General features: G+C 35.9%; 1 protein-coding gene across 1 annotated transcript in view; it reads left to right on the forward strand.

Moving 5' to 3' along the window:
* Positions 1-13198, forward strand: part of LOC139758941 (uncharacterized) — a 222005-nt gene that overhangs the window by 188494 nt on the left and 20313 nt on the right. The window contains exon 21 of the mRNA XM_071680756.1: positions 1-13198. This exon is cut by the window's right edge and continues 20313 nt beyond it. Within this exon, the coding sequence (XP_071536857.1) occupies positions 1-206 (206 nt within the window). The 3' untranslated portion in view covers positions 207-13198.

The raw sequence follows: 13198 nt of genomic DNA on the forward strand, positions 1-13198 counted from the left end.
GTTCTGCATATCGTGAAATGGTGTCAAATCTCTTGCAGCCAATCATCAGCTCTCCGTCTGTGACCCTTGTTCGGTATGACATCCACCATGCTCTGCCCTCAACTGCCAACTCTCTCATTGGTAGAGCTGCTCATATAGCTGTCCTTGACTCTGAACTGTTTATTGAAAAGTTTCTACTAGTAACAGGATTGAAATACTTCAAGTAATGGTAGCTTTGTATGTAGCATTTCAGGTATTGATATTTTCTATTTAGTGAAGTAAGCCATGAATGGCAACTTTGATATGTATGAAGTTTGTAAAATATGTAAATAGGGAGTTTTACATACGTATCCATGAAAAGTTAATTCCTTGTACCTGGATAACACCATTTAATGTCCTTGTATATTCATCAAGGATAGAAGTGGAGGAAAGAAAAGTTGATATATTGTTGGGGAAATGAACTTCAGATATTGGCAGCTAGAAAGAAATTTTAAAGACTTGTATCATGTTTGTAGAAAAATTTAGAAACTAATATCCAATATTTGCATTAAAAATTGCAATAAAGCTATTATGTATATATTCTGTGTATCTAAATTCATTTTACTAAATAACACATTTTGTTGGGTTTCATAGGGATTTTGTAAATATTTTTTGAAAGCTTGCTGTTCCATACTTTGCAAAGAAATTATGATTACATTATGTATGGTAGATTTATATCAAGAGAGTGTGTTTATAAGTCAGTGTCTTACATGTTTTCAGTGGGTTCATATCTTTTTCCAAATAATGAGATGTGATGAAAGCAAATTTTTTCCCATAAGCTTCTCAACTTTATTTGTTAAGCAACATTTTTCACAGAATGGGAGTTGCCCACAGGGAGAGAGTCAGGTCAGGTGCCAGCTGAAGTGCCATAATTTAAGTAGTTTCTCAATTTCGTTTCTTTGCCTTTGTTAAATTCCATTATAGTTTTCTCATTACTTGCCCACTGTTATCCCTGCAAGTATGTTGAAAGATATACAATGTTAGTGCTTAACCATGCATACATACATGTGTGCACGCAATGGTTAAATCCTGATTAGGTTTTACATTCTAGTTTGTTCTTCAGGCACTTTTCCAGGCAGAGCCATGAAACTTAATCAGGGAGTGCTTACCCATAAGAACTGTGCCATTACTCCATAGGTAGATCACTGTGATCCACGTTTCATGCTTGAGACTTTAGAACAGTTTTACATTTGGGTTTATTGGCAGGGGCATACATGTTCTGTGAACATATATGTAATCCACATTTTCTTCAACATCTTCCTTCATGATACTCCTTATTTTCTGCTTATAGCTACTCACCAAATGCATGTTGTTACTCAAGATTGATGAAGTTAAAGGTGGTATTTACCAGCATGCAGGGTTCCCCCACTTTTTTCCAATGTTGTTTATTGCCTGTACAGTAATCTGTTAGTTTACTAAACTTGGAGATGGTCACTGCATATACACTGATGTTTCTTTTTTACTTGAATTACAGTTGTTCACTAATTATGTAATAGTTTCTCTAATTTGTTGAACTTACATGAGTGTATTGCATATTAGTACTCCTATAGTTTGATGAATCAGAAAAGTTGTTCGCAACCTGCATCTTGTCACCTTAAGTTTTCTAACTCACAAGTGCTTGCCATTTTCACAACAATTTTCCTGGGTTTCTGATTTGCATTTGTTTGCCATTTAAATGCTGGTGCCCCTAGTTTGCTAAACTTGCCATTTTGACAGGTATAATCAGAATTTAACTGATCTATAAATATATATAAATGGAAAATTCTTACACAAGTGTTCAGTTAATGTTTTTAGAGTAGTAGCTCTTTGTAAATGGCTCCAGTAAGCAGGTCTCATCTGTTGGTTGTGGGTAGCACAGTTAGAGCAAATGAGCATATTTTTCTTTTATTCATTGAACAACTGAACATCAGGGTAACTGCTCCATCATATGAGATTGTGGAGTGTAGGGGCTTGAATGAGGAAAACAAATTCTCTGCTGCATGATGTTTGGTAGGAGATAAATGTTTGTTCTTAGTATGAATGAGATTACTATGATTAAAGGAAGTATCATGATAGAAAAAAATGTGAATAGAATATGGATACAAGGCAAAAGAACTAGATGAGTGTTTAGAAAGAAGGAAAGTGCATTCATTATGTAAAAAAAGATATATGCATGAAATAACTTTTGCATCAGGAATTGCAGCTTGAGGGACTTTAATTAAAGGTTGAGGGAAGGGGAAATCTGGATAAGTTTTTAGAAAATTGGGTTTGAGAATAATAGTGAAATATCTTGTGGTGTATTGTACAAAGGATATGGCTAAACACTGTGAGTGATTAGGAAAAAGGAGCTTAATTCTAATTATGAAGTATACAAGAAGTGAAATGACATGAATGTCCTTCACGTGCATTAACGTTTTACAGATCCATTGTATTATGAAGATGGCTTATGATCAGCACTGATACATGAAGTGAAAGCAGTCCAGGAAGGGATTCATTGTATATGATCATTAACCATCCTGTTTAGAGGGAAATGAATTTGAGGGCAGCAAATATCAAAGTAAATGTAAATGTGAGATGGAAGGAAGGGGAGTTGCTGAATCAAAGGAAGGAAGTGACAGGAAGATGAACAAAGTATTTTGAAGAACTGATGAATGTAGGAGATGATGGGTTTGGAGGATGGAAGGAAAAGGATACAAGTACAGTGACCTAGTGTAAGAAGGGAAGTAAGAAGGGTGATGATAAGGTTGAATGTAGGAAAGGCACCTGGATTGAATGGGGATACAGTTGAAATATTAAAGTATGAAGGAGGAAGTTTGAAAAAGTGGATGCATTTGATATATAATTTAGCATGGAAGGAGAATTTTTTGCTTAAGGATTGGGTTAAAGCTATTATTGTTTATATATTCAAAGGAAAAGGTGCTGAGAATGTATGTAGCAGTTATAGGGGGATAAGTCTTTTAAGTATACCAGGAAAAGTGTACTCAAGAATGTTGATTGATAGTGATAAAAGTGACTGAATGCAGAATAAGTGAGGAGCATGGAGATTTTAGGAAAGTAATGGAATTTGTAGATCAGATTTTTGCAGTGAGAATTACTGGAAATGTGTCCAGTAAAAGATGAGATGCTTTATGCAGCCTTTATGGATTTGGAGAGAGTGTATGACTTAGTTGAGTGGAATGTTTCATGAGAAGTGTTAAGGAGTTATAAGTTAGGGGGACTACTGTTGGATGTTGTGAAAGCCTTCAATGAGGATCATGTGAATGTATAAGTGGAATGAGAGTTAAACGAAAGAGAGTGTATGACTTAGTTCAGTGGAATGTTCCATGAGAAGTGTTAAGGAGTTATAAGTTAGGGGGACTACTGTTGGATGTTGTGAAAGCCTTCAATGAGGATCATGTGAATGTGTAAGTGGAATGAGAGTTAAACGAAAGTTTCTGTATACACTTAGGTGTAAGGCAGGGTTGCTTGATATCACGCTGGCTTTCTAACATATATATGAGTGGAAGTGATAAGAGAGGTGAAAGCAAAACGAGGGATATGGGGTGTAGAGATGGAGTGTGGTGGTAAGGTATGGTGCCTAGTGCCAAAACCTGTACATGGATGATATTATTTTGTTTGCTGAGAGTAAAGAGAAGTTGCAGAAGGCTGTAACTGCATTTAATGATGTGTGTAAGCATAGGTGATTGTAAGTAAATGTAAAATAATGGTGTTTGAAAGGAAACAGAGAGTGTATAAGCATCGGTGATTGTAGGTAAATGCAAGGAAATGTAAAGTAATGGTGTTTAAATGGAAACAGAGTGAAAATAGATTTTACATAACCCCTTAGAGTGAGAGAAGAAAGTGTACTAAATTGTGTTATAGATGTAAGGGAGAAGAAAGACTGGAAGAGATGACAGAATTTAAGTATTTGGGAACTATAAGTTTGATAATATAGAAGGAGAGATAAGGGATAAAGCAATACTGGGTAAAAGAGTCATTGGGTCCCTGAATAGAATAATGAAGGATTAAGGTGTAAGTATGAAAGTGAAGAAGGGGACAGCATAGTCCTCCATACCTTGAACTATGCAGCTGAAACGTGGATATGGAACAAGTCATACAGGTCAAGAATCCAGGCTGTAGAAATGAGCTATCTGAGAGTAACACAAGTAGCTTGCTAATGAGTTTTACTGAGGCTGTTTGCAAAAGAAAGAAATCCAAACCTTGTTTATATATTATCATTTTAATGCTTTGACTTGCTGCTTAAACTGTTATTGCAAATCCATATGATACAGGAAAATGGATGATGTATGGAATTAGATAACATAAAGATTACTGTTGTATTAAGAAAAAGGTTGATGAAATAAAGATGGAGTTGATACTGTCATAGACAATGAGAGAATCTGGATATTTGATGAGAGGTTTCACTATGGTATGTAAGTGAAGTACGTAATTGTTGGGCTGAGTAAAGATCATGATTGAAATGGACAAATAGCAAAGGACAAGTTCTTATGGTGGTATGGATGACATTAGTAAATTGGAAGGAACATTAGGGAATATTTTTTTTCAAAGATTTATTGATATGGATGTAGAGATATGAAGTGATCAAAGTAATCAAAGACTGTGTGAAGGAGTGAGTGAGGATGTGGGTGGAAAGGGTATTAGCAAGGAGTTTTAGAAGTTTTATAGAGATGTGAATGTACAGAGGAGACTCTTCATGGGCTCCCCTACTTAATAGTGGGAGGTGACTTACTGGATAAGATTAGAATAGATGAATGACATATTAAGCACAGGCCCTTCTGATAAAGGGAAGGCTTGCAAAAATGTAAGCATAAGACCTACCCATAACTACCTCACCCCCCCACCAGGCAGAGGGATTGTATTGATTCTTATATAGTCATCTGTTGATTTCTTCTCTATTGATGGTGCTAATAGTAAATACCACTTTTCATCTGCAGTTACAGTTTGAGAATCCTGTAACGTTTCAGATAATATGTAAGGTTCCAGAACAAGTAATGACTGCTGGTGGTGGATTATAGGCAATTCCTTATTACAGAGATTGCTGAAATTACTAAAAGGGTACTTGTCTTAATGCATAGAAGCATTATCATAATATTCAATATGCTAAAATGTTTCTTGTGTCCAGTTTGTAGTTTACAAAGTTCTCATTGCCAAATGTTCCAGCACAATCTTTGTCATATATTTGGAATGTCATGATACTTCATGATATGACTCCTTCATCTTCAAGTTCGTATGAATATGAAGAAAATATCGGACTTATTAGCCAATTATGAATATGTTTTCTTTATCTCTATACTTTATATTATAGAACTGAGGCAGTGGAGTTCCATTTGCGAGAGTGACTGGTATGAAACATGAAACAGTATAATCAACTTCATTCCTCAGTCCTTTCGTATACTTTAAAGAATGTAAGTTTCAATTTTGTAGGATGTTGCATTATATGAATAAACCAGAATTTGGATTGAAGAGGGAATAACAAAAGGTTCCTTCAATTTATGGAAGCAAGTATAATTCAGTACCATATAGGTAGATACAAGAAATAAGCAGTCAATGAAAATAGAATAGTCATGGAAGAATTATTATTTTTCAGAATTTACAAAGAAATTGTTGAGAAATGCAAGTGTTTTGACAGCATATTCTGTAATTCCTCTGTGTTTACAAGTGGTTGTGAAAAATGAAATAACAAAGAAAAAATTATGATTTATCTGCTGTTACAAGTCAGTGAAGTGATAAAGGAAGATTCTGCATGTGACACTCTGCTTTGAATGTAGGAAACTACATGAAATAGAAATAAGTAACATTGCCAGTATTTTTATACACTGTCATTAAGGATTGAATGTTAAAGTAGTGGGATTTCAGCTTAGACATAAGTTAAAATATAAACCTAGAGCTTTGCTTAATTGTTTATAGTGTATTGGTATACAAAATATTTAATGGCTTTTATATTTATTTTATATCTGTACATAGTGATGAGAGCAAGACTAGAAATATTTGTACTAGACTAAAGATTGCAGCTATATGTACTATATTCATATATGCATAATTGCAGGGTTGAATATTGGCTGCTGTTAACTGAAAGCACTGATGCTCATAAGTGAGAACCTGAAACTTTAAACTAACTTGAAAAATTATTTTTTTCTAATTTCAAAAATTAATGAGTAAAATCCTAAAGTGTTTTTAGCCTCATATGCTGTAAGCTGGAATATATCTTTCAGAACTTCTTCGGCCAGCCATTTCATATGGTTTCAGACTGACAAAAGTACATGAATTGTATGCAGTCTTCCTTCTGTTATTCGTAATTGCATAACTTGGTTAAATGGCAGAATGTTCCTGAAGTGTGTAATATCTAGTCTACCTTAAAAGGGTGTCATCACACTAGAATCTATAGCATCACCTCTGGAATTCTTGTGTCCAACAGGATTTACATTTTCTAGATATTCAGCAAAAGAAGGTACCCCTGCAATAGAATAGGTGGATGCTGCTAGATTCTCAGGGAAGATAGTGGTGTAATATAAAGGGAACAAGCTTACTTCTTGTCCTTAGGTAAAATGGATAGGGATTTGTGGTCTGTGGTTACTGTTTCCTGCATTTGGAGGTCTTGAATGAGATGGCATATTCCTTCCCGGCAGATTACAAATGCATGTGGTTAGATTTTTGTGATGGCCACTGTGCCTGATACAGAGTGCTGGTCTTCCTTATATTTCCTGACAACAGCTGATACATAAAATGTTGTAATTGTTAATGTTAAAAAGATAAAGAAATTCGTTCTTTTTTACTCTAGTTTAAAAAATCATCACTTTATTTTTTAGAATATTGTAGTATCCAGAATGCGGTAGCAAAATGTTCCTACTATTTTATGGGGCATACGTGATTCAGTACATCTTCGAAAGACACAAGAACCAAGAATTCATCTCTTTTTCATTCACCTCTATTGTTTTCTATGTTTTATACTTCTCTTTTAAGCTTCTGTTTGTGTATCTGATATTCAGGGAAATATTGAGATGATAGCTGTGTATGATGTAAGAGTTACACAGATACACTAAATATCAGGCAAAAGTTTACGTTGTGAAATATGATAACCATTTAATTGTCACCAAGTGATTAGTTCCTGGCTATTAGGTGATTATGAACCATGTTGGTACAGTTTAATTACATGGCAACTCCATGAATTTGGGCTGCTTTGCCATTTCAGTGCCTAGATTTTACCTGTCCATCACCCAGAGCCATCCTTCGTAAAATTGATGAAGAAGAGCAATCTTTGTCCTTCATTGTGTGGAGTCTGTTCCTTGAATTATTTATTAATAGCGGAAATAACTTCCAGAAACTGCATACGAATGTAAGTCTCAAATGAGTTAGTGAGCCAAAACCAAGCTTTATTATGGAGTCCAGTTGCTCAACAGTCTTGTAATCCTCTCTCTATGGGCATGACTCGAAAGCTATGGACCTGACTCCAAGGCAGTGGTCTCATCTAGCTGAGGATAAATAGCTTCCTTCACTCTTAGTTCTGAACTGTGATTCTTATTCATATCTTAATTTAGTATCACTTGATGAGTAAAATACGTTGTATTCTAAAATTATTAAGAGGTGAAATGTTGGTAGTCTAATTTCCTGTACTTGTAGAGCATTGGCCATCAGTAATAGATGTGTAAGTCTTGGAAGAATATCGCAGAGGTGAACCAATTTTAAAGGAAACATGATAAGCATCTTCAGCAGATATCCTTGCTTTCCACATACAGTAAATGACAAGCTGTATAGCACAGTGGTAAACAGAATTTGAGTTATGACTTTTTTGGTTGGTTTTATGTTTTGGCTTATATATAGGCATGGAGAAAGGACAAATAACAAAGTCTAAACAGGATTAAGTGCCTGATGCCCATCTCCACATTTGGTTAGCAACATTGTGCTGTTTAGTTCAGTAAGTGTTTCCCAAAAGGAACATTTCTCATGATCTTAAGTGGGTATTTTGGGGGCCACATATGTAAATGGTGTCCTCATTTACTGTCATTTGTTGACCTCATTTAGTTACTAGACTTGGATTCAGTAGCATAGCACATTTACTAAGTCGAATGAGTGTCCTTTGCTGGCCGATGATGCTGTATGTGTCATCAAGAGCGCATATTGATATTTCTTGATTAAGGTATAGGTGGAGTGAGATTTGCTGTACATGAGGATATTCATGCACAGAGCATAAAGCCCATAATCACTAGTTTTAGAAAGTATTTCCTTGTTTGTTCAAACTGAATGGGAAGTGTGGATCAACTTGCAGCATCCTGTATTGCTGGGATCTTGAAGCTTTCAGATCTTGGATGATGCAATGTGCATTATTGGCCAACAAATTGGTGAAATTACATGATACTGATAGTCATATTGTGCCAATATATTTACAGATCATAGCAGTTTTGAAAGGAATCAAAGATTTATAGTACTCTAGTAGGATTCATTTGATCATTATGAAATGAAAGCACCATGACCATAGCATGCATGGTCACTGTGCTAAGCCCTTCTAATTATGTGGTAATATTGTGCTGATGTATGCTTTCCTGCAAAAAGCTCATTATGAGCTAACAACCATAGTTTTACCTTTCACATATCTGTTTTTCTTAACTTCATTCCATTTAAATGGGGTGGATCAAGTGCTTACAAATTTGCACCTTATGCAAGAACTAGAATTGCAAAATTGGTGTCTGTAACCACTTAGGCTGGCAAAGGGCAGGGATGCTAAGCTTCTCAAAACATTTAATTTCATGTATTTGTATAGAAAATCAGCTTCAAACGACTAAATTGTATTATGTTATTGTTAGGCCAGTGTTCGGATTAATTTCATGGTATGAAAATATTTCAATCTTTTGTTACTTTACTTTTTGTTGTATCTTTCTACATTGATTTGATCTTGGCTTTGTTCTTATGAGCATCAGTAGCAGTTTCTTGTAGTTCAAGCTAGAAAGGTCAGAGAGGCTCTCAAGAATAGACATGAAGTGGCTTTTAAGATGCAGTAAACACAAGAAGCTCTCCCAATGACAGTGCTGTTAACTGTTATGTGATATAGATTTTAATCAGTGTCAGGTTTCTGTTGAAGATTTAGATGAGACCCGTAGCATGATGATTGACAATACTGGACAGAATTATTGGTCTAGATTATAAAGGTGAACACTGTGTTTCTGTAATTTGAGGCTATGCAGCTGGACAACATTGATTATTCTTGTTATTTCATCTGAAAATGAATTGACACTGCTGCTGTGGTTATTTATTTTTAGCTAAGGTTTAAGTTACATGTGATAGAAGCACTATTTCTAATGCAGTTTCATAGTTTTAAATTTTTCATTACTTCTGTGAAGTTTTATGCATGCTATAAAAGAAGTACATATGATTTGATTAAGTAGGGTAAAAGGTTTCACTGCTGTTTGTTTTTTCAGTTATCAGAAGCTAGTGACTTTTCAGTTGTTTCATGTATGGGATTTATAATGGGATTTATGAAAAACTGTCATACACAGAATAACCATTACATGGGTAAAGAATGACTTGTGACTTCTGTAATCTTTCATGAAATGTCTGATGCCTTCCTTTGTTTAACCATTTACACCCTCCAGCAAGCCTGATCTCACAGTTTTCATTCCATTCCACTTCATTTTACATTACCTTTTTGCGCAACCTGCAACCCTTTTTTATTTTCTATCCTTGATAGGAATTTGTGCCTTTAGTAGTTGCTGCTGTTATCATTTGTATCTCTTGCTGTCCATTCATTTATCCATTCAATTTAAGCATCTCATGTACTGATTTAATAAGTGATTTGTTAGTTTAATCATTTCTTTGTCATTATTGTTTTTTGATGCATCATTTGAACTGAAGTCCCCATAGATAGCATTATGATGATTGTAGATTTTTATTTCCTTTTACTTTCAGGGACTTGTTTCTGCACTATGATAAGAGTATACTTTAGTGAGACATTGCTTTTTTCACTAGTTTTATATTCACATATTTCTTTGCCCGTGAAATCTGAGAGCTGATGTCATATTTAATCTAATGTGATAAATCTGCATTGAGTGAAATATTCAGGAGCTACTGTGTGATGTTTGCATATTTCATGGTTAGTAAAAACCACTTACATGAAGTAAAATTCCTATGGTGAGGGTAGAAAGACTACAATTCACATATCTCTAGGATTCTGTGAATGGTAAGTAAGGGGTGTGTTTTGGGGATGGAGGAGACTTGAACTCCTCCATTTTTGTATTATCACTTTCTGAAATTTGGAATGGTAGAAAGAGCCAATGCTAATGTTCATTCATTTCTACCTGAGTCAGCCTCACTATGGTAGGATAAGGCTACCAAGCATAGAAAGAAAACATTTTTTTTTCTTTCAAGATTTCCATATCGAAGAGGGTTCATTAGTATGCCTAACAAATCATGCAGAATCAAGCCCCAGCAACTCTCCTGTAAAAGTGAAGAAGTGAGTTTTGAAGAAAACCAGTGTTTTTTATCTTTTACTGCACCTGCATGTTCTTTTTATTCTACCTTAGAATTTTCAGGACTTGAATAGTGAGGTAGGGTGTATGGTTAGAATAATTAAGGTACAGTACTTTGACCGTTCCTGATTATCACAACTAAATGTTTGTTTAAGAGGTTTCATCGTAATATCCTGTGAGATTAATCCTCCATTTGTGGCATGGTTTCTTATGCAGAATCTTCTCAAAGTATATTTTGTAAGTTTTTGTTGAGATACATAATAGAATTTTTAAGTATTTATTGGAACATATTGGATGCTGGTTTATTTAGCACAATAGTTAAGAATTGATCCTCAGGTGGGTTCGATATTGTGAATCTCACAGCCTTGATCTTGAATTTTGATGTATTTGGTATATTTATTTATATTTGTTATACTTAATCGCTGTCTCCCGCATTAGCGAGGTAGCACAAGGAAACTGACAAGGAATGGCCCAACCCACCCATATACACATGCATATACATAAATGGCCACACACACACATATACATACATATACATTTCACTGTGTACATACATATACATATATACACATGTACATGTTCATACTTGCTGCCTTCATCCATTCCCATCGCCACTCCCGCCACACATGAAATAGCATTCCCCCCTTCAGTGAGGTAGCACCAGGAAAAGACAAAATAGGCCACATTCGTTCACACTCAGTCTCTAGCTGTCATGTGTAATGCACCAAAACCACAGCTCCCTTTCCACAGACCTTTCCATGGTTTACCACAGACACTTCACATGCCCTGATTCAATCTATTGACAGCATGTCGACCCCAGCATACCACATCATTCCAACTCACTCTATTCCTTGCACGCCTTTCACCCTCCTGTATGTTCAGGCCCCGATCGCTCAAAATCTTTTTCACTCCATCCTTCCACCTTCAAGTTTGGTCTCCCGCTTCTTCTTCCCTCCACCTCTGATGCATATATCCTCTTTGTCAATCTTTCCTCACTCATTATCTCCATGTGTCCAAGCCATTTTAACACACCCTCTTCTGCTCTCTCAACCACACTCTTTTTATAACCACACCTCTCACTTACCCTTTCATTACTTACTTGAGCAAACCAACTCACCACATAATGCCCCCAAACATTTCATTTCCAACACATTCACCTTCCTCCACACAACCCTATCTATAGCCCATGCCCCGCAACCTTATAACATTGTTGGAGCCACTATTCCTTCAAACATACCCATTTTTGTTCTGAGGTAACATTCTCGCTTCCACACATTCTTCAATGCTCCCAGAACCTTCACATCCTCACCTGCCCTGTGACTTACTTTTGCTTCCATGGTTCCATCTGCTGCAAAGTCCACTCACAGATATCTTAAACACTTCACTTCATCCAGTTTTTCTCCATTCAAACTTACCTCCCAATTAACTTGTCCCTCGCCCCTACTGAAGCTAATAACCTTGCTCTTATTCAAATTTACTCTCAACTTTCTTCTTTCACACACTTTACCAAACTCAGTTTCTCAACCGAATCAGCCACCAGCACTGTATCATCAGCGAACAACAACTGACTCACTTCCCAAACCCTCTCGTCCTGAATTCTTGCATTCACCCCCCTAACCACCCCATCCACAAACAAATTAAGCCACCATGGGGACATCACGCACCCCTGCCATAAACCGACATTCACTTGGAACCAATCACTTTCCTCTCTTTCTACTTGTACACATGCCTTATATCCTTGGTAAAAATTTTCACTTCTTCTAGCAACTTACCTCCCACACCATATGTAATGTTATCAAAAAGGTTATTTTGAGAGTAAGTCTTACACTAAACGCCCATTTTAGATAAAGTGATCTAGATTTGTTACAAGACTGCTGACTCTAAGCATGAAGATTCTTTAATTTTTAAAGTGGCTTATCTGCCCAGTAGTCTGATCACATCACTGAGCATTCTTGAGTCATGATGGTGATTCATACAGACATGTGTACAGGTAACAGTTGTAAGGAAACATCATACCCACACTTGCATTCAAAATTCATGGGATGTTTACCTAGTGAGCTTAGAGGTATTTGTTTCATTGAAGAAATTTTTTATTTTATGGCAGCAGAATATTGGAATTTACTCTACAAAGGATGATGTGTTTAGAGAAAATTCTTTACAGATGACTGTACTTTTGAATTCGCCATCCGCAGAATATGGTGACAGGAACATAGAGATTTAATTTAACAAGTTTTGAGATGTAGTGTACATTGAACCACTTATACTCTAAACCATATATTATCTGTGTATACAGTTTTCAGCTAATGGCAACCAAATAAAGCATGCCCCTTTAGGGTCCCCAGGGGAGTGTCTGGAGGGGTTGATATATCTAGAAACTTTGCACTCATACACTGGTACTACTCTTGCTTATGCTGTAATGGACCATGGACAGCACTAGGCTTGCTGTTAGTCATTTAGGTGAAACGTTCTAGACATTGATGTGATACCTGTTTGGAGGCAAGGCCCAACCTGCTATCAGTGTAACTTTATTTATACCCTTTATACTCATCATGCATGATAATCTTGAACTATGATGATTTATCCATACACAACTGTAATATATCCACTTTGTCCTATATAATGAACTGCAATATGTTATGCTTATTCTTGGAAATTGGTAATAACTCACAATTACTTCTGTGATTGCAGTACTGTATACTGTTCTCTTTTTATCATGCACTGTATGTCTTTTACTACTTTCAGCA

Source organism: Panulirus ornatus, chromosome 32 (genome assembly GCF_036320965.1).
Source record: "Panulirus ornatus isolate Po-2019 chromosome 32, ASM3632096v1, whole genome shotgun sequence".
Taxonomy (NCBI): domain Eukaryota; kingdom Metazoa; phylum Arthropoda; class Malacostraca; order Decapoda; family Palinuridae; genus Panulirus; species Panulirus ornatus.